Source organism: Camelina sativa, chromosome 5 (genome assembly GCF_030686135.1).
Source record: "Camelina sativa cultivar CO46 ecotype springtype chromosome 5, ASM3068613v1".
Lineage (NCBI taxonomy): Eukaryota > Viridiplantae > Streptophyta > Magnoliopsida > Brassicales > Brassicaceae > Camelina > Camelina sativa.
This window is the reverse complement of record NC_141884.1, coordinates 35,223,223-35,248,318: the sequence shown is the minus strand read 5'-3', so window position 1 is coordinate 35,248,318 and position 25,096 is coordinate 35,223,223. Positions and strand designations below refer to the sequence as shown.

General features: G+C 31.8%; 4 protein-coding genes and 2 long non-coding RNA genes across 7 annotated transcripts; 3 read left to right on the top strand and 3 right to left on the bottom strand.

The window, feature by feature from the left end:
• Nucleotides 1-3,791: 3,791 nt before the first annotated feature.
• On the top strand, nucleotides 3,792-5,105 carry LOC104787796 (uncharacterized). The gene is made up of 2 exons (XM_019246060.2): nucleotides 3,792-4,043; nucleotides 4,819-5,105. Exons 1-2 carry the CDS (start codon nucleotides 3,939-3,941, stop codon nucleotides 4,903-4,905), a joined length of 192 nt encoding a protein of 63 aa, XP_019101605.1. The 5' UTR covers nucleotides 3,792-3,938; the 3' UTR covers nucleotides 4,906-5,105.
• Nucleotides 5,106-5,247: 142 nt separating this feature from the next.
• LOC104787797 (Zinc-finger domain of monoamine-oxidase A repressor R1 protein) lies at nucleotides 5,248-8,632 on the bottom strand. Its single transcript, XM_010513435.3, has 13 exons — nucleotides 8,236-8,632; nucleotides 7,723-7,820; nucleotides 7,552-7,638; nucleotides 7,347-7,476; nucleotides 7,195-7,264; nucleotides 6,926-7,107; nucleotides 6,692-6,834; nucleotides 6,421-6,612; nucleotides 6,245-6,335; nucleotides 6,004-6,172; nucleotides 5,798-5,908; nucleotides 5,619-5,715; nucleotides 5,248-5,524 (listed from the first exon to the last, which is right to left on the bottom strand). Exons 1-13 carry the CDS (start codon nucleotides 8,338-8,340, stop codon nucleotides 5,461-5,463), a joined length of 1,539 nt encoding a protein of 512 aa, XP_010511737.2. The 5' UTR covers nucleotides 8,341-8,632; the 3' UTR covers nucleotides 5,248-5,460.
• A 1,501-nt stretch (nucleotides 8,633-10,133) lies between these two features.
• CLE8 (CLAVATA3/ESR-RELATED 8) lies at nucleotides 10,134-10,412 on the top strand. The gene is given in 2 exon segments (XM_010513434.2): nucleotides 10,134-10,383; nucleotides 10,385-10,412. Coding segments are annotated over 2 exon segments (261 nt in total). The 5' UTR covers nucleotides 10,134-10,150.
• Nucleotides 10,413-12,917: 2,505 nt separating this feature from the next.
• Nucleotides 12,918-14,668, bottom strand: LOC104789679 (uncharacterized). 2 transcript variants are annotated; one of them, XR_002037867.2, is made up of 7 exons: nucleotides 14,316-14,668; nucleotides 14,155-14,215; nucleotides 13,782-13,861; nucleotides 13,618-13,686; nucleotides 13,493-13,529; nucleotides 13,306-13,368; nucleotides 12,918-13,183 (listed from the first exon to the last, which is right to left on the bottom strand). It is a non-coding gene; the product is annotated as an uncharacterized LOC104789679 (long non-coding RNA). The 2 variants fall into 2 exon arrangements; XR_002037868.2 differs by having other exon boundaries at nucleotides 13,782-13,952; nucleotides 14,316-14,528.
• A 1,709-nt stretch (nucleotides 14,669-16,377) lies between these two features.
• LOC104787794 (protein terminal ear1 homolog) lies at nucleotides 16,378-18,529 on the bottom strand. The gene is given in 6 exon segments (XM_010513433.3): nucleotides 16,378-16,470; nucleotides 16,473-16,608; nucleotides 16,701-16,842; nucleotides 16,948-17,070; nucleotides 17,332-17,770; nucleotides 17,853-18,529. Coding segments are annotated over 6 exon segments (1,512 nt in total). The 5' UTR covers nucleotides 18,439-18,529; the 3' UTR covers nucleotides 16,378-16,384.
• A 3,611-nt stretch (nucleotides 18,530-22,140) lies between these two features.
• LOC147944769 (uncharacterized) lies at nucleotides 22,141-24,858 on the top strand. Its single transcript, XR_015598101.1, has 2 exons — nucleotides 22,141-23,166; nucleotides 24,544-24,858. It is a non-coding gene; the product is annotated as an uncharacterized LOC147944769 (long non-coding RNA).
• Nucleotides 24,859-25,096: the final 238 nt, after the last annotated feature.

The window sequence follows — 25,096 nt, the reverse complement described above, 5'->3', positions numbered from 1 at the left end:
TGCTATTTACATTTTTTTTAGCAGCAAACCATATTGGGCTCAAGAAGTCTATAACAAAAGTCTAGTGTCTCCATCGCGACAACCATTTCTATCATTTCTATCTCGCCGCAGCAGATCCGCATTCTATTATTTTTCTTCAGATTGGATGCTTTGTTTGTTGTTTAGGTCTAAACACTATTGGAAAAAATGTCAAAAAAGCACCGACTTTCAAACTTAGGGCGAAAAGAACATGAACTTTCAAAACGTCATTTAAATCATAAATTTTTGTTTGACTTTTCAATAATAGTCAAGTTTCGTTGACTTGGCCATTTTGGACATGCTGTTAAATTTTTGTTAACAATCAGACAATAGTTAAGGCAAATCCTTGAGAAAATCAATCGATTTGTGCCTCTCGTCTCTTTATGGCCCAATCCGGCATATGAACAACCCATTCAATTGTGTTTTATAATTGCTATTTACATTTTTTTTAACCAGCAAGCTATATTGGGCTCAAGAAGGCCATAACAAAAGCCTAGTGTCTCCATCGGAACAACCATTTCTATCATTTCAATCTTTCCGGAGCAGATCCGCACTCTATTATTTTTCTTCAGATTGGACGCTTTATTTGTTGTTCAGCTCTATATACTATTGGGAAAAAGTCAAAAAAGCACCGACTTTCAAACTTAGGGCCAAAAAATATGAACTTTCAAAATGTCATTTAAATCCTAAAGTTTTGTTTGACTTTTCAATAAAATAGTCAAGTTTCATTGACTTGGCCATTTTGGGCATCTATATATACATTTTTGGAGACATTTCTAAAATAAATCCTGAAGTTGGCACTTATTTACAGGTATGCCATTGGTATTAAATAATTAATATAATAAACAAATTAACTCTACTTATATTTTATTTTTCCTATAGAAACTAAGTGTTTTAAAAGGTAACAAACATAATTGTAAATGTATACAGATTTTATTTACTTATTTTATAAAGAGGTGAGAGAAGAGGTATTGTTCTTTAAAAATTTGAAAAACTGATTTGATAAAAATTGACTTTTCGCCTCACATATTATATTTTACTTTCACGGATTTCGTATGATAAGTTTTTGTGGATTAAAAATTTTTGAACATGTTGCGTGATCTGCCTAGTATGGCGGGTTTGGGCTATAAAACCAACACTAAAACTATTAGTTTATTTCATATATTATAGATTTGTAGTCATAGTTTGGAAAATTAACTTATAAATTATTTAGTATATGAACTACAAAATATTACACATACTACAACACATTTTTAATATTCCAAAAAAAAAAAATTGTGTACACATAAAAATATACACTAATATACCATATAGGTATATACCTCTGTTTAATTATAGAAAAAAAAACTAAGTGTTTAAAAATTTTATATTCTATCTAATAACAAATTTAATGTAATTAGATTATAAACTGTATAAAACGTAAGAAGAAGAAAAATTATTCTAAACAAAATTATAAATTAATTAGATAGATTTTAATTAATTGGATATTTGAAAACTAAATAAATTAAAAATTATTATTTAAAATACATTAATTTATAATTTAGTTTCGCGGCGTATCACGGGTGAAAACCTAATGCTGTTAAATTTTTGTTAACAATCGGGCAGTAGTAAAAGGCAAACTCTAGAGAAAATCAATCGAGTTGGGACTTTCGTCTCTTTATGGCCCAATCCGGCATATAAACAACCTATACAATTGTGTTTTATAATTTCCATTTATATTTTATTTTTTTAAGCAGCAACCTATATTGGGCTGAAGAAGTCCATAACAAAAGCCTAGTGTCTCCGTCGCGACAACCATTTATATCATTTCTATTTCGCCGAGGCAGCTCTGCACTCCATTATTTTTCTTCAGATTGGACGCTTTGTTAGTTGTTCTGGTCTATACAATTAGAAAAATGTCAAAACAAAAGCACCAACTTTCAAACTTAGGATGAAAAAAGCATGAGCTTTCAAAATATCATTTAAATCCTAAAGTTTTATTTGATTTTTCAATAAGTAGTCAAGTTTTGTTGACTTGGTCATTTTGGGGATGCAGTTAAGTTTTTGTTAACAATCAGGCAGTAGTAAAAGGCAAAATCTTGTGAAAATCAATCGATTTGTGCATCTCGTCATATGAACAATCCATATAATTGTGTTTTATAATTGTTATTTATATTTTTTTAAGCAGCAAATCATATTGGGCTCAAGAAACCCATAACAAAAGCCTAGTGTCTCCATCGCGACAACTATTTCTATCATTTCTATCTCGCCACAGCAGATCCGCACTCCATTATATTTCTTCAGATTGGACGCTTTGTTTGTTGTTCAGATCTATACACTATTGGAAAAAAGTAAAAAAAGCACCGACTTTCAAACTTAGGGCGAAAAAAACATAAACTTTCAAAATGACATATGAATCATAAAGTTTTGTTTGACTTTTCAATAAAATTGTCAAGTTTGGTTGACTTTGCCATTTTGAGCATACTGTTAAATTTTCGTTAACAATCGGGCAGTAGTAAAAGGCAAACTCTAGAGAAAATCAATCGAGTTGGGCCTCTCGTTTCTTTATGGCCCAATTCGGCATATGAACAACTCATACAATTGTGTTTTATAATTGCTATTTACATTTTTTTAAGCGGCAAACCATATTGGGCTTAAGAAGCCCATAACAAAAGCCTAGTGTCTCCGTCGCGACAACCATTTCTATTATTTCTATATCACTGCAGCAGATCCACACTCCATTATTTTTCTTCAGATTGGACGCTTTGTTTGTTGCTCAGGTCTATACACTAATGGAAAAAATGTCAAAAAGCACCGACTTTTAAACTTAGGGCGAGAAAAAATGAACTTTCAAAATGTCATTTAAATCCTCAATTTTTGTTTGACTTTTCAATAAAATAGTCAAGTTTCGCTGACTTGGCCATTTTGGACATGCTGTTAAATTTTCGTTAACAATCGGGCAGTAGTTAAGGCAAACCCTTGAGAAAATCAATCGATTTATGCCTGACGTCTCTTTATGGTCCAATCTGGCATATGAGTGTTTTATAATTGCTATTTACATTGTTGAAAAATAATAAAATGAGGATTTAACCCGTGTTAGCATAAATTTAATGATATTTTATTAATTCTAACATGTCCTCTTTATAACTCATCTACTATATAACCATATTATATTGTATTTTAAACTTTTTAATTTTGAATATTCGTAATATTTTAAAATTTTATTAAGTTTATATATATTAATTATAATATTTAAATAAATGTGAATCGAAATTTTTCTTACGTTAATAATCAAATCTCACAGGTATTGGAAACCAAAATAGGAATCAAATTGTTGTTTTTTTTGTTTGCAAATGATTCAGAGATATAATATATTCAAAACACTATAGAAGGTATAGTTAAATATATCATAGTTTTTGTTTCCATATTAATTTTGCTAATATTTGTTTTAGTTGGAATGCAATATAAAATATTTAGGAAACAAAAATCTGAAGTAATATTATTTTTAAAAAAAATTTAGAGATTAACTTTGTAAATAAGTTTTTAAATAAGTACAAATAAAAGGTAGATCCCAAAATGTAATTAAAATGTATATATAGATACAATTAATCTGTTTTGAAAAGAAAAAAATACAACTAATCTAGTGTAGTAGTCTATTAAATAAACCGGTTATCAAGAAGTCACAATTCTAGATCCGGATCCGGTTATCCTTGATTATCCAGGGTAAAGACACGTGACATTTACTCGAGACAAATCCAATCTGGACATTGTAACACACACTAAGTCAGGTGTATCTTCCTGCACTAGATCTTTGCCCCGTACCACCACCATCATCATCATCCCCCGATCTGCGACTCTTCTCTGTTCTGAGAAACGACGACGAGAAGAAGAAGAAGAAGCTTATACGGCGAAAGAAGATTTAGCAGACTAAATCTACAACAATGGTGAAGGTTTTGACCTACTTTGGCATGACATTGGCAGCTTTCGCCTTTTGGCAATCCATGGACAAAGTTCATGTTTGGATCGCTCTTCATCAAGACGAGAAGGTTCTTTTATTCTTTCTCGCTCTCTCTCTCTCTCTTTGTGAAATCGGAAACCTTTTGTCATAATTTTGGATTCAATTGCATGAATTGTTTTTCGATTTTGAGCTAATGTGACACCGAATTTAGGAATTTAGGTCAAACCCTAGACTGATCTATGTTTCTCGATTTTTAAGAAATAGGTTCTTTTGTGTTCGTTTCCCATTTTGTTGAAGATACAAGTACATAGCCATGGAGTAATTGGTTTTGGTTCAGTGTCTTAGCGTTCTTCACTATCTGCAATTGTTGTTATAGCTTTACCATGATTAGCACTTTCCTTGACTCAAATGCTTAGATTATGGATAGTTGGGTTATTGAAGCGTTAAGCTTTACTTTTGTTTGGTTGCTTACTTTTATTTGTGATTGATTTTGCTGCGGAAGCACAGATAGATAGAGACTGTGATAAGGGTTAAGAAACAGCTCACTGATATGTTCTCCTCTCTAGCCAACATGAGTAGTTGTTTTGAGAAGCGTTACCATGATTAGATTATGAAATGTAGAATCATGGAGATGAACAGTTTCATTTCGCTTAGGGGTTTCGTTTGACGTCATTTAAGATTCTGATGATTAGAAGTTAAGCTAAGCTTAATTGCTGTTTGATATGTTTGTAACAATTTGTGATTGTTTTTGCTGAAGCACAATGTAGAGACTGTGCTTAGAGATATGAAAGACAGCTCACTGATATGTTTTCTTCTTGAATTAAGTAGTAGTATTCTGATTATAAAACCGTAACTATGTGCAGCAAGAAAGATTGGAGAAGGAAGCGGAGGTAAGACGGGTTAGAGCAGAGCTGCTTCGGAAAGCTAGAGAGGAGGATCCTCTTGCCTGATCTTCTTCTTCTTCTTCGGGAATCATATCAGTTCACTTTTTCCTGCACATTTTGTCTTTTACTGTTATGGGCTGAAATTGAGTTTGCATAAAATGACATTACCATATATGCTTTTGAATGTGGTGGGATGATGATGAATAATGGCGCTTTTTGTTGTTCTTCTTAACTAATGAAATACTACAAGTGGGGAAGTATCAGCATTTTGTTCTGGTTTTTGTTTTCCTCTAACTTGTACTGTAACTATGTGTCATGGATTCATGTTCATGCACAAGTCAAGCAGATTTCAGATGTCTGATCTGACTGGACAGCCAAGATTGAGCTTAGTATTAATGTGAAACATAATTCAAGCATATCATCCTCCATCAGTTTTCATTAGACCAAAAAACTTGACCAGTTACAATTAATCGATACCAGTGTAATTTAACTGAACCAATCAAAAGAGAGAATACGAAATGAGTTAATGATTCTCATACTCTACTTTTCTTATACAACAAAATAAAAGCTTCAAAGTTGTTCAGAAATGTTGAGCTTTGAGTTGGGACTTGTTGCTGATTCTTATGCTCCCGCATTAGCATTCTTTTCCTCATTTGCGTTCTTCTGGGCTTGCATCAGTTGCCTCCTAAATAACATATGCAAACAAAAAAAGCCTTCACTTTAACAGTTCAAAATCGAAATATCACACTGTTAATAGCCTCATTATGAGAATTACTTACCTCTTGTAAGAGATATAGTTCTCTATCTCTGGTTTCTGCTCAGGCTTGAAAGCTAACCATTTTTCATTTGGACATAAACCATCAAATGTTCCAAGATCTGTGCATTAATAAGATTGAGATTAAATTACTAGACACATGTGCATAACAAACATAAAAAAAGAGTTTAGTAAATTTCGAACCTTGGAGCAAAATATTTGGTTCTTCTTCATAGCACTTCAGTTTCCAGAGAACAAGACCGTTTTCTTCCAACATGACCGGTTCAGTTCTACGTGCATCACATATAAGCATCGCTGCAAATAGATTTCATCATGTCAAAGAAACAAAAAAAATCTACTAGAAGATTTGTTAGAGGATTAACAAAAAGAGTCTAAGAGTTTAGACTTACTTCCAGATGTCATGCCCTTTGCCTCCACCATTTCTTCATGAGCCTTTTTAGCTTCAGCTCTAATTTGAGACATAATTAAGTTATGCTCTTCAATGGACAAAGGAGCTCTGTTTTTCTCCATAATGGATTTGGCAACATCATCTTGCATCTTCAGTTTGAACTGCTTCTCCTATAAGACAAAACGAGCTTTTAAGCAGAAAGAGTTTAAAACTTAAACCAGCTTTGCAGATCTACAAAATACCTTTTCCTTTGCGGCTGCAGCCCTTTGTTTAGCTTCTTTGTCCTTTGCTTTCCACTCCGCACTCTGGTTGTTAATGCAATTCCTCATTGCCCTGGAAAAGTTTCACAAATACGTTAACTCATAAAGAAGCAAAAGCTATAAGAAAAGTTGATATTGGCATATAAAATTTCACATACAATGTGCTAAGTGATTCATCACATAAGAAATTGAGAAGCTTGAGCCTTCTTGATGCATCCATCTTCTCATACTCAGCAACACCCGCTACAAAAGTTTCAGGTGGGAACTCATCGCTCGAAACTTCTGACTGCAATAGGATCTCTCCAATAGCAGTGAACCAACTGCTGTCAGTCGCACTTAGAGACAAAGACCTGTAATCAATTCAAAATGCATCAGATGCAGAAAACAAACATATGTGTACTTTTGAGGACAATTGAAAATGACTCATACATCTCTCTATCCTGTGATATTAAATCCAACAACTGAATCATCATCGGGATAATAGAACAGTATTGTTGTCTCCTTGTGTTACGCCCACATAAGAACAGTTCACGGACGACAGTTTCAGCTTGTCCTTCATTCAAATCAAGAGCCTAATAGGAAAATCACAATGAAACAGACTATGAGTAAACAATTACAGAACATAAGTTAGTAATGAAGCAATAGAGAGCAAAATTACCATACCTTTCCAAAGGCTGAGCAAAACTCAAAAAACTGGAATACATTTCCAGCTTCTTCAGTTGGTATAACAATGCCTGACACAGAAGTCAAACTTATACCCTGAGGAAGTTGAGCCTCAAATTGTATCTCCTCTTCCAGTGCTTTATTGCTCTTGCCTACCACTTTCTTCTTCTCCTTGGTAATATCTGTTTCATAACCGTAAAAATCAGTAGCCTCTCCTTTAAATCATAACCGTAAGACAAGTAGACAACTTCCAAAACACAAATTCTCACCAGCTCCTTTAAAATCTTTCTCAAGAACAGAATCACTTCTGTCACTACTGTCTTCCATAGAAGGACATTCCTGCAGAAACCATATTAATCAAGTAAGCATGATAAAACTCAGAAGCTAAAGATCACAGAATTTGTGTGATTGTATACAGTACCAGTTTTGGCTTCTTCTGATAAGCAAAGTTATCAGGCCCCTCGGTTTCAAGAAGCTCAGAGACTGAAGCTAATCCACTGGCTTTAGCTTTGTGTGTCAATATCCCAGTGGGATTTAGCCCTCGTTTTTTCCTGTAAAATCCTCACAAACATTTTAAAAAGCTCTCTTTAATTCTAAAAGCTCAATCAGAAAGACATGTAATTTACCTGCAAAAACTGCAATAGCAGATACCTCTGCACTGAGGACATATCCAACCTTCCAACTTTGCTACTTCTTCTGCATTCTCACCATACCTACCATTCAAATAAAAACACACACATAATAAGAACACATAAACCTCAGGAACATTTGATGATACAAGAAAACACAAAACAAACCTGTTTATTAAACACTTGTGACAGAAATTAATGGTACATAGCTTGTCCTTCTTCATGCCCTTGCACGATGCAACAAAGTCCATGGTCTTCTGTCGACACTGCAAACAAAACAAGCCAACATTTGAATTTACAAAAACGAAACTTTAATATCATATACCAAACAAAATCAAGTCTAAAGCCACAGACAAAACCAAGTCTAAAGCCACAGACAAAACCTAGTCTAAAGCCACAGACAAAACCTAGTCCAATGCCACAAACAAACTCAAGTCTAAAGCCACAAACAAAATCAAGTCTTTAGCCACAACAAACAAAATCAATTCTAAAGTTAAGCAGCAAACAAAATCAAGTCTTTAGCCAAAACAAACAAAATCAAGTCTAAAGCAACAAAGAAAATCAAGAATTTAGCCACAACAAACAAAATAAAGTCTAAAGCCATAAACAAAATCGAATCTTTGCCATAAAACAAACTCAAGAGAATTTGAGAAAATCGTGGAGTCGTTCTTGTTGTTTCACCTGATGACAGGTTTTGCCATTACTGGAATCGTAGATCCTTCCTCCGATGACTCGTACACCGGGATTGGTGGTGCGCCTCGATGGTTTCTCACCCTTGATTACCATAACAACGAGAAAATTACAGGTGAAAAAGGTTCGAAATTTGAGGAACAATAGAGAGTCTGAAATTTGAAGAAGGATTTGAAAAAAAAACCAAAGAAGCTCAATCTGGGAGCAGTGGAGAGGGTTAAGGAGTGGTGTGGGAATCTGAAAGGGTTTTTTCCCTCTTCTTTAATTGGGTTAAAATTTCAAAGAGAGGGAAAACAATATATTGAAAATGACCGCTGTGTTAGACTTGTCGACAATAAATTGCTAGGGTAACTCCATTTGTATGTAAAAATGATCTTGTATTTGGTCCGCTGAAGTTTTGAACGCTTTATGAATAGTAAATAAAAGACAGTCTGTAGATGGATTTGTCCATCCCAATCGCTACAACCATTCACAGTCTAATATTCTCTTTCCTAGGATTATAAACCAAACTGAAATAACCGAACCGAACCGATGTTTTTGGTGTTTGGTTTAGTTTCAGTTATGGCGGCTGAACCGATCGGTACAATTTTTTTTTTTCAAAAAAGACAGAAATATTTCGGTTATTTCAGTTTCGTTTTCGGTTAACCGAATTATTTTTTTTATTATTCTATTTTTTTTAGGAAAAAATCTAACAAAACCGAAATTTTCACCTAAAATAACCGAATCATCCAGAAAAGCCGAAACCGAAAAAAATCGAAATATTGAAATAAAACCAAAAAAACCGAAAAATCCGAAATTATCTCTAAATAACCGAAATATCTGATTTTTTCTTGTTTTCAAACAAGTTTTGGTTAATTTTGGTTTTGAAATTTTAAAACCAAATTAACCGAGAAACCGAAATAACCAAACCGAAATATATTTTGGTTCAGTTCGGTAAATTTTTCAAAAGTCAAAAAAACCAAAAAACATATATAACCGAACCGAATTCACCAAAATAACCGAAGTCCCAGGACTACTTTAATTTGTTATATTTCAATTTCTCTTAGAATCTCCATCGTCTGTGATTTTTTTTATACATGTCATTTTCTTTTGTAACACGCTACTTTCTCAACATTACACATGATAGCAGAAGATCTCTCTGTTTAACACGTTGTTTTCTTGTATTACACGTTATTTATTTATTAAGATTACATGTGATTTCTTCCGAAAACATAACTTTTAATGTTAAAAACACATTGTTTCTCCAAATAGTATACCTTTTTCAGTATGACATGAATTTTTTTAATTAAATGCTATGTTTTTCATAAGTAACAATAAGTTTTGGTATCTTTGTATTTTGTTCGAGGGCAGTTTTGATTTTTTTCCTTTCTAAAAAAAAAGTAGTTATCTATATTTTCTAACACATGGTCACAAATAACACGTGATAGCAGAAAATCTCTCTCTTTAACACGTTGTCTTCTTGTAATATATGTTATTTATTTATTAAAATTACATATAATTTCTTCCAAAAACATAACTTTTAATGTTAAAAACACATTGTTTCTCCAAATGATATGCCTTTTTCAGTATGATATGATTTTTTTAATTAAATGCTATGTTTTTTACAAATAACAATAACTGTTGTATCTTTGTATTTTGTTTGAGGGCAGTTTTGATTTTTTTCCTCTCTCAAAAAATTAGTTACCTATATTTTCTAACACATGGAAAAAAAATACTTTGAATTGTGGAACAAAATATTCAAATATAGAAAAATATTATAGCCTATTAGGTTATAATATACATCTTTTGAAGCATTCACGTGGAAAATGATAGACTAATTTCGTTTTACTAAAATCACTATATAAAGTAAAAGAAAAAATAAACTTTAAAAAGTAAGTGAAAAACAACAACAAAAAAAGAGACAAAAATGAAGGTGTTGAAGAGAGATGAGATGTTACTAATAACCTTAATATGTATCTTGTTAACATCTTCAATGGCTCGTCAAAATCCTTCTTTGTTTAGAGTCATGAGAGACGAAGTTCCAACCGGAACCGATCTAAAACAAATCAAGGCGCAACCTCATCTTCCTCCTTTGTTTCAAATTAAGAGAATAGTTCCCACTGGTCCCAACCCATTACATGAGATGGTGGCTTCTCCTCATTAGTCTTCCAAACTATGCTTGGAATTGAGAAATAAATAAAAAAGCATCAACTATTGTACTCAATATTAATCAATTATACTTTATCATATTTAATGCAGACCTACGATGCTTAATCTATTAATGTATTAAATTTCTCCTTTTTTTACTTGATAATAATGATTTGATCGTTAGGTTTTTACTTTTTTATAACTGCGAAATTTGGAGTTTTGGCTCTCACATCTCCGTGTGTTGGGCTACTAGAACATGTAAATTGATTAGTATTTTCCTATTTTCTCATGAAAATTCAAACGTACCCAAGTGAAGTTCATTTTTAAAATACAATCACTGCAGAGCCAAAACTCCAAATTTACATGATTCTTTGCATTGCACCGCTGCAAACAACGCTAGATGAATAGTAAATAAAAGACGGTCTAATCTGCAGACGGATTTGTCCGTCCCAATCGCTGCAACCACTCACATCCTAATATTCTCTTTCTTCAATTTGTTAGATTTCAATTTCTCTTAGAATCTCTATCGTCTGTGTTTTTTTTATACATGTCATTTTCATTTGTAACACGCTACTTTCTCAACATTACATATGATAGCAGAAGATCTCTCTGTTTAACACGTTGTTTTCTTATATTACATGTTATTTATTTATTAAGATTACATGTGATTTCTTCCGAAAACATAACTTTTAATGTTAAAAACACATTGTTTCTCCAAATGATATGCCTTTTTCAGTATGATATGAAAATTTTTAATTAAATGCTATGTTTTTCATAAGTAACAATAAGTTTTGGTATTTTTGTATTTTGTTCGAGGGCAGTTTTGATTTTTTTCCTTTCTAAAAAAAAAGTAGTTATCTATATTTTCTAACACATGGTCACAAAACACGTGATAGCATAAAATCTCTCTCTTTAACACATTGTGTAATATATGTTATTTATTTATTAAAATTATATATGATTTCTTCCAAAAACATAACTTTTAATGTTAAAAACACATTGTTTCTCCAAATGATATGCCTTTTTCAGTATGATATGATTTTTTAATTAAATGCTATGTTTTTTACAAATAACAATAACTGTTGTATCTTTGTATTTTGTTTGAGGGCAGTTTTGATTTTTTTCCTCTCTCAAAAAATTAGTTACCTATATTTTCTAACACATGGAAAAAAAATACTTTGAATTGGGTAACAAAATATTCAAATATAGAAAAATATTATAGCCTATTAGGTTATAATATACAACGTAGAAAATGATAGACTAATTTTGTTTTACTAATACCATAAAAATCACTATATAAAGTAAAAGAAAAAATAAACTTTAAAAAATAAGTGAAAAAAAAAGAGAGATAAAAATGAAGGTGTTGAAGAGAAATGAGATGTTACTAATAACCTTAATATGTATCTTGTTAACATCTTCAATGGCTCGTCAAAATCCTTCTTTGTTTAGAGTCATGAGAGACGAAGTTCCAACCGGAACTGATCTAAAACAAATCAAGGCGCAACCTCATCTTCCTCCTTTGTTTCAAATTAAGAGAATAGTTCCTACCGGTCCCAACCCATTACATGAGATGGTGGCTTCTCCTCCTTAGTCTTCCAAACTATGCTTGGAATTGAGAAACAAATAAAAAACATCAACTATTGTACTCAATATTAATCAATTATACTTTATTATATTTAATGCATACCTACAATGCTTAATCTATTAATGTATTAAATTCCTTCTTTTTCACTTGATAATAATGATTTTATCGTTAGGTTTTTACTTTTTTATAACTGCGAAATTTGGAGTTTTGGCTCTCACATATTTGTGTGTTGGGCTACTAGAACATGTAAATTGATTAGTATTTTACTATTTTCTCATGAAAATTCAAACATATACCTAAGTGAAGTTCATTTTTAAAATACAATCACTAGGATACGACCTCTTTGATAGTTACCTCATTTTTGCTGTAGTAGTAATCCAATATCTGAACTGTGCAACAAAATATAAATCTTCTTTCGTAGCTTATACATATTTAAGCTAACATTATATAAACGTCCATAATTAATTATATATTTTGCCGATATGACTGTAAAAACGTAATGAGTCGAAGGCATATATATATATGATTCTAGAATTATTTTGTGCTTGCAGTCTATGAGTTCATAATTTTGGTAAGGCCTTAATTCCACTACAAGAAATATGATCTTTGTTAGCTTTAGAGAAATGCTATTATATGTTACTGATAGCGAATTATCAAATGCTATCTCTGCCCCAGCTATAATAGGGTCACCTCATACAATAGCACTTTTATAATAGGGTCACCTCATACAATAGCACTTTTTTGTACGCTATTGCAAATCATTCTATTGTAGCGTTAATTGAATGTTTTTATATACGTTTCTATAACACATGATTAATGCTATTTTATAAACTGTCATAACAATATAATTTCTCTATATAAATATTTAATTTGATTTAAATTTTTTTATATTTTACTTTTGTTTTACAAATTTATTTAATTGGATTTACATATAATTCTTAAATTTGAAAAATTATAAAAATACTTACAATTAATATTACATTAACAAAACACATATTACATAACCTCATATTCATTACAACCCCAAGTACAAAAGATAACAAAAACAAAGAACACTGATCAAGAAAACTACAAGAAGTAACTCTTACACAATTAAGAAAAAATGGTTTTGGCTGAAATGAACCAGCAAAAAAGGCTTCTTCCATTCGTTTCCCAAGTGAGGCTTCTTGTGCTTGTATCCTTGTCAAAGCAGGAACTGATCCTTGCAATCCACAATACCTTAAGGTTCTGCCAAGTTGGAAAAAAGGTACAAAGAACAATTAAGCTCACTGTTGAAACTAGTAAAAAGAAACGAACCCATTTGAAACCTATTGCAAAAATGCTTGTAAAGTCTTAAGAAAGAGTCTTACAGATACCACGTTTTCCAGTTCTTCCAAGTTCTAACACTGGAAGTTCAACACTCTTCATGTCAACTAGAACCAAAAGAATTTCTGATTAGAAATCCAACCTAATTGCTATATCTAAAAAGACCACACTGTCTTCAGACCTTCAGAACCTCTTTATTCATAAAATTTCAAGATGTAACTAGCAACTTACCAGAACCTTTCAGAAGATCTTGTGCCAATGAGACGAGCTGAGACCAACAGAACAGTCAAATAAGTAATAACTTTAGACTTCAAATTGACTCAGTAAGATAAATGAATCTCACACAATCATCATACCTTCATCGCAATGATGAAATCCACCAAACCAAGAATTCCATGTCGCTTTGATTCCGCAAAAACCCAAACCTTCAAATACAAAATAGCAACCAATTCTCTCAATCAACCCTAGTCTCATCGATTCATGAAATCTTAAAAAATTAATCGTATGAGTAATAATAAACCTGTTTGAGTTCTTGGCGAGAAAGCTTTGACATGGCGAATAACTTTGTAGCATCGTTACCAGAAACACGACCGTCTCCGTCTGAAATTGTAAGAGAAGCAAAACGAAATCAGAATGGAATATTTACGGCGGACTAGTGAGTTCAACCTCAGTTTGTAAACCTGAATCCTCACTACAAAACCAAACAAAACAAAAATTAATAAGAATTCATTCTCTTGGTTTCTGTCTCAGTCAATTCGTCGAACAGCTTGTGTGCACAGAGAACTCTAAAAACACCCCTAATATTTTTTAACAATACTTTCTCCATAAGCTAGAACGTACACATGTCTGTGAACTTTGAACTTCCTATGAACAAAATTATGCTAAAATCAGACCTTTGCAATCATCACATTCACCAAACAACTTGCTCGGCTCCTCGTCGTTTCTCACTACAAGCTGAAAGTGACAGATCCAATTTCCAAAACAACAAACCGGTTAAAAATTAGGGGTATACGAAACTGATGATTGATAGAACTAAGAGCGAGGGGATTATTACCTCGGCGGCGAGGTATTCCAGAACGGCGGCTAAGTAAACCGGAGATCTGGCCCCAACACGTTCGACTTTACTGCTTCTCGATTTCACCTTCTTGGCGACGCCAGATCCAGTAGAGAAGAGAGTGAAGAGAGAGCTGATGATGTTGCCATTGAAATGGTGGTGAAGGCAAAAACGCAGCTAGGGTTTTTGGGAAAGAGTTAAGAGAAGGATGGCGAGAGAATTGAATTATTTTCTTTTTTTATGTTGTTGGTTTTCTCATAAATATTGTTTTATTTTAAAATAAAAATGTCAAAAACAAAAAATTTGGCTAAGTGTTGGCGGGTTGGGAAAAAATTTCGCTAATTATTAGCGGTACTAAGCGGTTTTAGCTTTTCTTCCTGCTATTTAGGCCTGGGCATTCGGTTAACCATTCGGTTTCGGTTCGGTTGTATTCGGTTTCGGTTATTTTGGATATAGTAATATAGTAACCATTTGGATATTTTTGAAATTTCGGTTCGGTTCGGTTCGGTTTCTTTCGGTTCGGTTTCGGTTTGGTTATTTAAATAAATAACCATAACTAACATAAATTATATTAACATTAACCAAATAAACCAAATATAACCAAAACTAACCGAATATAACCAAAATTAACCAAATATACAATAACAAAAATACAAAAAAGGGAAAAATATGGATTCAATTTTACAAAATAGTATTTAACTTTGTAAATTCAAAATAATAACATTTACATATATTGATTATTTAAAATATTTAATTGTTTTAAATTTAGAAATAATTTATATTTTAAGTTTATTTTATAGTTTTGCATAATATTAAGTATATAATATTTGATATCTTCTAGGTTTTCGGATATTTCGGTTAACCATTTAATTGTCGGTTCGGTTCGGTTCGGTTTCGGTTAGTTTGGATATAGATTTTTACTAACCATTCGGGTATTTGAAAAATTTCGGTTCGGTTCGGTTTGGTTTTTTTCGGTTCGGTTTCGGTCGGTTATTTGGTTATCGGTTATTTTGCCCAGCCCTACTGCTATTATAGGGCTTAGCATTTCAAAAATGTTATAATAAAGTTATGAAAATCCGGATACCATCTTTAATAGCAGTTGTAAAATTAGTGCTATTATCTTGTGCTATGAATAAACATTTTTTTTGTAGTGAATTCTTAAAACGTTTTGGTGGTTCTAAGGCAGAGTTGAATTAAATTGTATGCTTTAGAAGTTTCGAAGTTGCATGTTCAAGTCATAAACACTACATAAAATATTGGAGAACGCTAACTCTTTAAAAAGAGTGATAAAAATGACAAGCAAATTTCAGAATTAAGAAGTGTTGTGGAAATCGTGAAGCAAAACCGGCAAGGATTATGAAATTGTAAGTACAAGTACTTGTTTGAAATTTAATCATTCCCAAGAATCTGTAATAGTCAACATGCACTAACTAATTAAAATTGAACAAGCAACCCAAATTTTAACAAAAAAAAAAAATGATTAAAACCTATAATAGCACTAGCTAGTGATTAGAGATTTCAAACCATAATAGTAGTCATTAAAGTGACAAGAAAGGCTTAAAAAAAAGCTTAGATGACAGTACGTGTCTTTGATATATGTATCATTTATCAATATCAATGTGCATATAATTAAATACATTCTATTTACAAAAAATATTATGTTTTTACAAACTAGATCTTAAACTATATGATTAAACTGGTTAACCATAGTACTTAAGACATGGTAACAATAAAACAAAATGCAACCCCCTACAAAACAAAGTGAACGTACAACCATTATATTTTGAGGACAAAAAAGGTTCCTACACATTTGTACAACGTTAATTTTGTTTTCTAATACAAAAGAAAAGGTTGCCAAACATTTCAATACAAACCAAAATATGTTTTACACATCCAAACAAAAAACCTAAAAACAAAAGATGAAGAGAAAGAGTGAGAGGACGAAGAACATGATGATGATAAGACATTGAACACAGAGCTACACATATAGATCGCCGCCTAAAAGCCGAAACCATCATTAAATTTTCATCTACTGTTTGTATTTTTTTTTTTTCGCCCCTTACGTCATCTCAAACGCCGCCGCTTTCGATTCTCTCACCAAGACAACAACAACCATCACTTCCTACCTTCTCCTTGTCGGACACAAACCGGTCTCGTCAACGATGACCATAGGTTCCGTCAGCAAACCCCCGTCACGTGGCGGAGAGAATAGAACCGGCATGTACTTGTTATGCTCCATCTCTACTCCTGGTAGTCTTGCATTCTTGAAATGTTCCTTTAACGACTCAAGACCCTTTTTTTTAAACACAAAAACAAAACAGCTTACAAAACAAGAGATCAAAGATTGAATCTTTATTGTTTTTTTATTTTTTTTCAAATTAATACCTGGATTCGAGCATAAGTGACCTCACAGATCTTTCTAGTGTTGAAAACTCCCCAATGTTGATTGTGAAAGGTCTTGTAAAGTCTCAACACTGCTTCCGGTGATGTCATGTTCACAAACCCATATCCCACATTGCATTTGTTGCTAAATACAAAACACCAAAATTTAATTATTAATCACTAATTTACTCTTTAGTCAAACAAAAGTGGTAGGAGAAAGAAAAGAGTGATGTATATAACCACACATTACCTGAAATCAATAGGGAGGTAGACAAAGTCATAAGAAGACATAGGAGTTTTGTTCCCTTCTTTGATTACCTTTTGGTTACAGTCGTTACAATGTGTGTCCAACATTTTCAAAAACAGCTTCTGACTGTAAATGGAAACAATACTATAAAATTGACTAGTCGATATTTGTTAATCTCCTAGGGACCAGAACATATACAAAATAGTAACATATGATATACAAATGAGCTTCTCATTTACTAATATCCATTGGGTCTTGTTGACTTTTTGTCAACCCCAATAAGAAGAAACAAAGCATTTCCTCGTTTTAGGACGTTACCATCAAGCACATGCCTATCACCATCACAAGTTTTAATGAAAAAAGATGCATGCTTTTTTTTTGACTTACGTGTACTTGTTTGGGATGTTCTTGATCATCACGGTGGTTCTTCTGTCTCTGACCTCGCCGGCGGCGATAGTGTTTTCCATTATAACGAAACGAGGATCACAAAAACTCTTCTTCATATGCTTCTTTTGCTTCTTCTTCTTCTTATTGTTATTGTTCCTCTGTTTTTGCTCGCACATTTGGTTGTTAGACTTCACCATCGGTGGTGGTGGCGCTGGATGATAGTGGTTGTTATCAAAGGTGAAGTTTTTATGAAAGCGTGAAGCGAGGAAGAGCTTTTTAGTTAAACCACCGGGACGGCTAAACTGGATAAACATTGGTTTACCGGAGATATGTTTACCGTCCATCTCACGGAGAGCTCTTGCGGCGTCTCTAACGTCAAAGAACTCAACAAATCTCTGTTCTCTCTTGTACGGTGTCTCTCTAACTTGCTTCACTTCTCCTACAATGTGATTTTTACAAAATTAACATAAAGTGTGAAACTTTACATAAAAATAATTGTGGTTTTTGTTAAAAACGTTTACCATAAGCTTGAAAAATGTGACGGAGGGTAGTGGAAGAGACGGTGGGTTCTAAGTTCATAACCACGAGCGTGCCTTGATTGTTTCCATCGGGAACAGCATTGAGTTGAGGAAACACGAAATGAGCCCAAACCGGTTGATTAAAGACTAGTCCACGCGCCGCCGTGAAGTGGAGTTGATGTTGCATGTGACGGTAACGTATCTCATTGAAAGCTATCTGCGAGGTTCTCAGATTGTAGAAATGGACGGTGACGATTCCTTCGTCTGCTCTCTCCATTTGGACACCACGGACTTCCCCGAACAATTCCATGTCTTGTCTTATAGATGACTCGGTGACGTTGCCAGGTACTGGTAATAGCATCAGGGCTCTGGTTGGTGCTACTGAAGTTGGTGGGAGAAGATGAGGTGGAGGGAGATGGAAAAAAGAAGGGTAAGACGGTGGCGGCGGCGGAGGAGGAGGAAGAGGGAAGTAGATTCTTGTCGGAATAAAGAAAGGGATTGGGTTTGGGTTTAGGTTTGTCGCCGGTAAGAACTCCGGAGCTGTTGGGTTAAGGTTTGTTGGGTGACTGAACGGTCCGGTTACTGACATGGTTTGTTTTGAAGAGAGAGAGATCGAGGTTGTTTTGCCGGTGACTATGGGACGTTTGATCTTCTTCTGCTTCAGTGATCGTACTATTTCGTCTCTGTCTCTCTCTGCTAGCTCTTTATTTGGTGCAGAGGGGGAGGGAGAGAGCAAAAAGTGGAATTTTTGGGTTTTGTTTTTATTCTGCAGAGTTTTGTAATTATTATTTCCCAATTTTGAGTTTTTTTCTTACCAACGCAACAAGTCTAGGTTCTTTAATCTGAGGGTGATGCTCACTAGTCCGAGAAATTTTACAGTTTGGCCCTTGTGGAGGATTTCATTGCAGTGGACTGATTTGATGACCAGTAGATAAAGCGGTTAAGGATTTTATTTGCCGGTTAAGAAGAAAATAGTATAAGAGAAAAATGAATTAAAAAATGGTAAAGTTAACATTACTATAGAAATAAAAATTAGAATTTATAAATAGAACACAATTTCAGATTAATTGGGTAACTTGTACTTCCTCTGTCTCACAAAGATTGAAGTTTAGTATTTTACACACATATTAAGACAGAAGGAATATATGATTAATTTATAATTTATTATTTTCACTTTTCCACTTTCCCATTTTTACACTCCATACACTCTACAACATCAGTAATCATTAAAACAAAAATTATTAAAAATATTCAAAACATCAATCTTTGGGAGACAAAGAAATTTCTCTAAAACTTCAATCTTTGTGAGACAGAGGGAGTATTTGGGTTCAATAGCTCAGATTGTTGTGTTCCCCATTGTCACCGCAAAAGTTCATGGGCCGATTTGTCGTGTCTCTCCATCTCAAATGCAAACTATCTAATAATGTGCCTATTGGTTTTCTAAGTAATGTGTTATATATAGATAACTAGAAGTAGACTCGCGCGAGATAACTTTATAACTATTAGTTAGTTAAGCATTAAACTGAATTTTTTTGTTGATATGAAAGGTTACTTTAAAATATAAGATTAGTCTGTATCCCATAATATAGAGCTCTTTATTTTTTGATACACAATCAAGACATACAAACATTTTCTATGTTGTTAGTTTGTCCGCTTTTAACATAATCTATAAAACATTAATATTTTCTAAAATCAGACACCTCCAAGAAGAGCAAGACAGTAGCTTGAATTTCTTGAATAACCTCTTCTTGAGCCGAAACTCATGCTCGTCTTTCATTCTCTGTGTAATTAATTTCATTAATTAGATAACTAAAGATAACATAAATAATTGTGATATTTATATATTACCAGCATGCTTCACACATGCTTAAAAGTTTTATTGTTACAATTTGAATGTTTTAGCAATAAAATATTTTAATCTTAATGAATTATACAAATGACTTCAAATGCATTTGTGTTCTAGAAGTAGACTTCTTTGTGTTTCTTGATTAATTGCATTTGAAAAAGAAAGTTCTCTGTTAGATATTTCTATATTTTTATAACGTACTTTATATCTATTGAATATACTAAATGCAACTGAATTTTAGTATAGAATTGAGTAAAAAATTGTTATTATTATTAATATATATTGATATATTATTATATGAAATAAAAATCGCTTTTTGTGTTACTTTTCTGTTTAAAAATAATGTATTTGTATATATGTTGTATTATACTCAAAATGACCAACGAAAAAGAATAAAAACATACCATCATATTATCGAGTTACTTTTTTAAGTGTTAAACTGCATAACCTAAGAGAACATAAAATAATTGTTTACCAGATAATTTTTTTTCCTTCTATGTTTTTATTTCTAAAATCATGTGATGGATGTAAGAAAAGATAAATAAAATTTTCCTACTTCTCCAAGATATTGTCTCTTTCTAGAATGCAATTGGGATTAGCTTAGGGTAATCTTTGGATCTTTCGACTTGCACACATGGTCAAATCCCATTGTCTTGCTCTGCTTGCGGGTAAGAACTATCATCACATCATGAACAATCGATCATGGCTAGAAAAAATAGCGGAACATATGAGAAGAGAAAATAAGTGCATAAATAGTATAACCCAAACAATAATGTTGTGAAAAGAAAGCAGATGTTAATTATATTTTAAGAAAATAAATAAGACTAAATTGTGTAAGAAAATAAAAATAAAAACTGAATTTGGAAGAATCATATGGCTTTGGAAACCCATATCATGAGATATATATCACTTAGACGTCCAAATCTTCCTCGACCCTAAGCCATAAACCATAGCAAAAGCTTTCTCATCAGAAATCATAACCTATAAATAAAATAAAGGACCATGGAAATGGTTATCAGAAAGAAAGTTAATCAATACATATAAATACAATCGTGACGTTAAGGAACAAATTTAAAGTAACAGTATTCGAAACAGTTAATATTTGTTTAAACTCATTTTCATGGGTAATACATACACACACTTGTATAAAATATAGCATGGGTAATAAGTAGCATAAATATTGTGACTAAGATATAAAATCTATTAGGGTTTATGAATTATGATCTAAAACTAAAAATCTTATATTAAAAATTTATCAAATGGATCAAAAGAGAAACAAATTACAATATTGATATACAAAAGTAGGCATTTAAAACAACATTTACCAACATTTACAAGTGAGAATGTGTTATGTGCCTAAGATCTTCTTCACCTAAATCTTTCTAATGATTAACCACATTTCACATGTTCACTTCTATATATGCTCCAAAATTTTGGCTAAACTTATTTATTTCAAAATCTACAAATGTCACATCAAGAAAAAGTTAGATATTACAAAATGTAGAAAATTATGAGAGAGGTAGATATGATGTTTGATGAAGACTTTGTCTAGCTATTTACGTATAAATTTGTAGTAGTATCAGAGGTTATTCAGTTTTTATTTTTGGTCAAACATTATGGGAGTTATGGTTACATTTCAAAGAATAAAAATACCATAGGTTTTGTTTGTGTTTTTTTGTTTCTTTTTTTTTTTGTAAAAGACAAATTGTATTGCAGTTAATACATTAAAGTATATTCATATGATGAAAGATTTGTTTTTTTTTTTTCAAACATCATGGGAGTTACATTTTAAAGAATTAATATGCAATAAATTGTGTTAATGATTACTATTAAAGAAAAATAAAATATCATATTTTTATTTTTATAGCTTTAAATTATTTTAAAATAAATTGATTTGATTTTTTTAAATAATTAATATAATATTATAATATTTTTATAGCTTGAAATTAGTAAAGAGTTTAATAACCATCACATTATATTGTTCCAAAATTATGATATTAATATTTAAATCTTTAATTATTAGAAATTTATTTTGTCCAAAATTATGATATTAATATTTAATTCTTTCTTATTTGTAAAGTAATAATGTTATGGTAATTATATAAAATATTGATATATGATACCTATGCGAAATTATATTTTTATGTTGATAAATGATATCTATATGACTATATATAATTACTAAAAGGACATTGCATATATAAATGTCAATATATTTTTTTGTACAGAAATATCATTTAAATTTAGTGAATATAGAAAATAAAGTATGTAATTTGAGAAAAAATGAATTAAAAAAATTTAATAATTGAGAAGTGAAGACATGTGTTAAAAATATATGCTGCCAAATGTCATCATGTTATGTAATGTTAGGAGAAAACCTTCTCATATTATATAAGATTTCGTATTGTTTATGTTCCAATAGAAGTATAGTGCTCTTGTAAAAACTACACCCCTTCTCACGTAAAAACATCGTAGACATCTGGAGTGATATTGGTCTAGTTAGCCGAATAAAAACAGTAAAAGCTCACTCCCTTAAACAATTACATTTACGTTTTAGCCCTATTAGCCTACTCTTGAATTTTGTTTTATAGATTTTTATAAGATTTCATCAATCTCCTATTATTTTGAGATATATGATGAAAAAACTATTATTATTAATTCTCTTCTCAAGTCAACGAGATTATAAACCTGAAGTCTTCAGAAAGAGGCTTAAGGAAGTATAATTTTAAATAAATTCTATGTATTTTACTTAATTATATATATATCATTCATATAGTGTCTAGTACTTAACATTATTTGCCACCTATCCGATAAATACAAATACCATTAATTTATTTACTATATAATTCACCCATCTCTTCTACATATTCTTTGATATATAGAAATGAAGATCTCTTCGTTCATTATCTAATTCACATTTATAGCTACATATCATATAGTTAACATCCATTTTAGCATGTATATGCATTTGCGAATAAGACAAAGAAAAAAAGCTCAGCGCCTCACACTAAATATGTACAATATGCTAGATCTACTTATCCTAAATTTACATTATTTCATCAAACAATTTTATTAGATTTTTCATATAAAAATCAAAAAAGTGGAAGAAAGTTAATTTAGTACAACTAAATTGATTAAGTGTGAGATTATTTGAGATTCAAAAAAATAATATGTAGCACAATTGAACTGGTTTAGTGTGAGAATATATATTAAAATAAAGATATATGTCAATACTGCTTTATCTAGATTTAATCCTATCAAGTATATGTAACTAGCTTAGTATAAATACTGCTTTACCTTAATGGATAAAAACACACAATCACTCACACCCGATTGATCTCCAATGTGATAGTCAAGCTACAAATACATATTCTGTTAATTATGTGTTTCACGCACATAGATTCCCTCACGTTGTAGTTCATCATTGCCGTCGTGCCTTCATTTTGAACCCACGGATCTGCAATACTAAAGGTAATTTTTCTAGTTTTTTCATCATCATCATTGTTTGTCTCGTTTTCTAATACTCGTTTTTCATCTCGATCTATTTTCTAGTTTTTTCATTTTGTCTCGTTTTCTAATACTCGTTTTTCATTTGGATCTACTTTCTAGTTTTTTCATCATCTAGATATAACCCCTGTTTTAAAAATCATTAGGCGTTAGTCGGGCGGTGAAGGAGGGTCTAGCAATTAATCAGAAAATCAGATTTAAATCAAGGATTAATCGGGAACTAGTTTAAGAGTTTTTTATTATTATATATAATAAAAATAAAATATCAAATAATTATAGATATATAAATGTTTTACCGTGACATATAACCAAAAATATTTTTCAAACAAAAATTCAAATAAATATTTACAATGTCAACGCCGACAGTCACCACTTGTTTCACTTGTAGGAGAACTTATGTTTCAATTTGAATAGTACTTTACCTAAGAAATAGAAGAAAGAAACATATCATTGGCTCATACTAAATCTGTTCAATATGCCAAATCTATTGATCTTAATTAAAAGACTTTGATAGTAAGTACGTTGTATTATCTCATCAAACAATTGTTTAGATTTTGCATAAAAATATTAAATAGCACAAGAAAATTACTTTATTATACGTTAACTCATTGCACTCATAAAATAGTCTCCTGCAACACTCGTTGCCTCGTTGGATTTGGGGTGATACATTGATAATTTGGCATGATAATATATATCTATGTACATAACATCCGCATATAATGTATATATGTGTATACATACGAGTGTAGGTGATATATGTAGTATATATTGAGTTAGACTTAGAGGGTGTAGTTGGTAGAACCAAGAGAACGAATAAGAGCAAATTCTTGTTTTAAGGAATGTTATTGTTGTTTGACAAAAAAGAGGAATGTTATTGTTTCACTTTTACCTACTTCCTTGTTTTTGGCTGTCATACTCATTTGTTTTCGTCATGTATATGCCATATCCTTCATTTATTACATGACCAAAATTCTCTACTTTAGCTTATATAAAAAAAAGTTCAAAAAATTAGAGATAAATTATATATGAAAAAAATAATTCCATATCAGTCTAATACATTTTAGTTTCAGGATAGGTTTGGATATTATTAGTAGAGACTAGAGAGTATTAAAAGAAACTTGGCTTGAATTTAACAACAAAATTAAACATTGGCTCAGTTTAAATATTTTGTATTGTGACAATAATAAGAATTTTCTCAAATATTAAAAGAAAAAGAGATTTATAGTGAGAATTTAAAGTTTGGCGGGCTAATATATAGTGAATATAAAATTGGGCCGTAGACACAAATGCCCAGGTTCCATATAAGCTCTGTTTAGTCTAATTAGACTACGAATCTGTCAGCGATTTGGCTTTCGATGAGTTTGGCCGGGCATCGATGCTCAAAAGGGCAACATTGCCGCTGGTGAAGCTGCGGCTCCTCCGATCCTCTCTTGGTCCCAAAGGAATAGACAAAATCACAAAATGCTTCAAGGATGTACGAGCAAAATGCTTCCGATCCGCCCCATCTGAATACTGATGATGTCTTTCTCCAAACACACACCCATCATATTCGATGGTTTGGCTTGTTTCCCTTTTTTTGCAAATGTATTTTTGTAAGAACATTTTCACATATAATTTTCACTGTGGTTTAGGTGTGCTAGTTTTGAATTTTGTTGAGATTGCGGTTTTATTTCAGACATTCAAAGACTTGAAATGTATTGATTTAGGGAATGAGTTTCGATCGGTCCCTCATGTTCAAAGAGATGAACAACATTAATGAGTAAGAGAATAGGACTGTTGGAGGTTGAAGTTGAACATTAATGGCTGAGAATCATTTTGGTTTGTAATGTTTTGATTGATAGTAAAGATTTTGGTGGGTCGGGTAAAATTTTTTACATGCATGAAAGTCAAATAA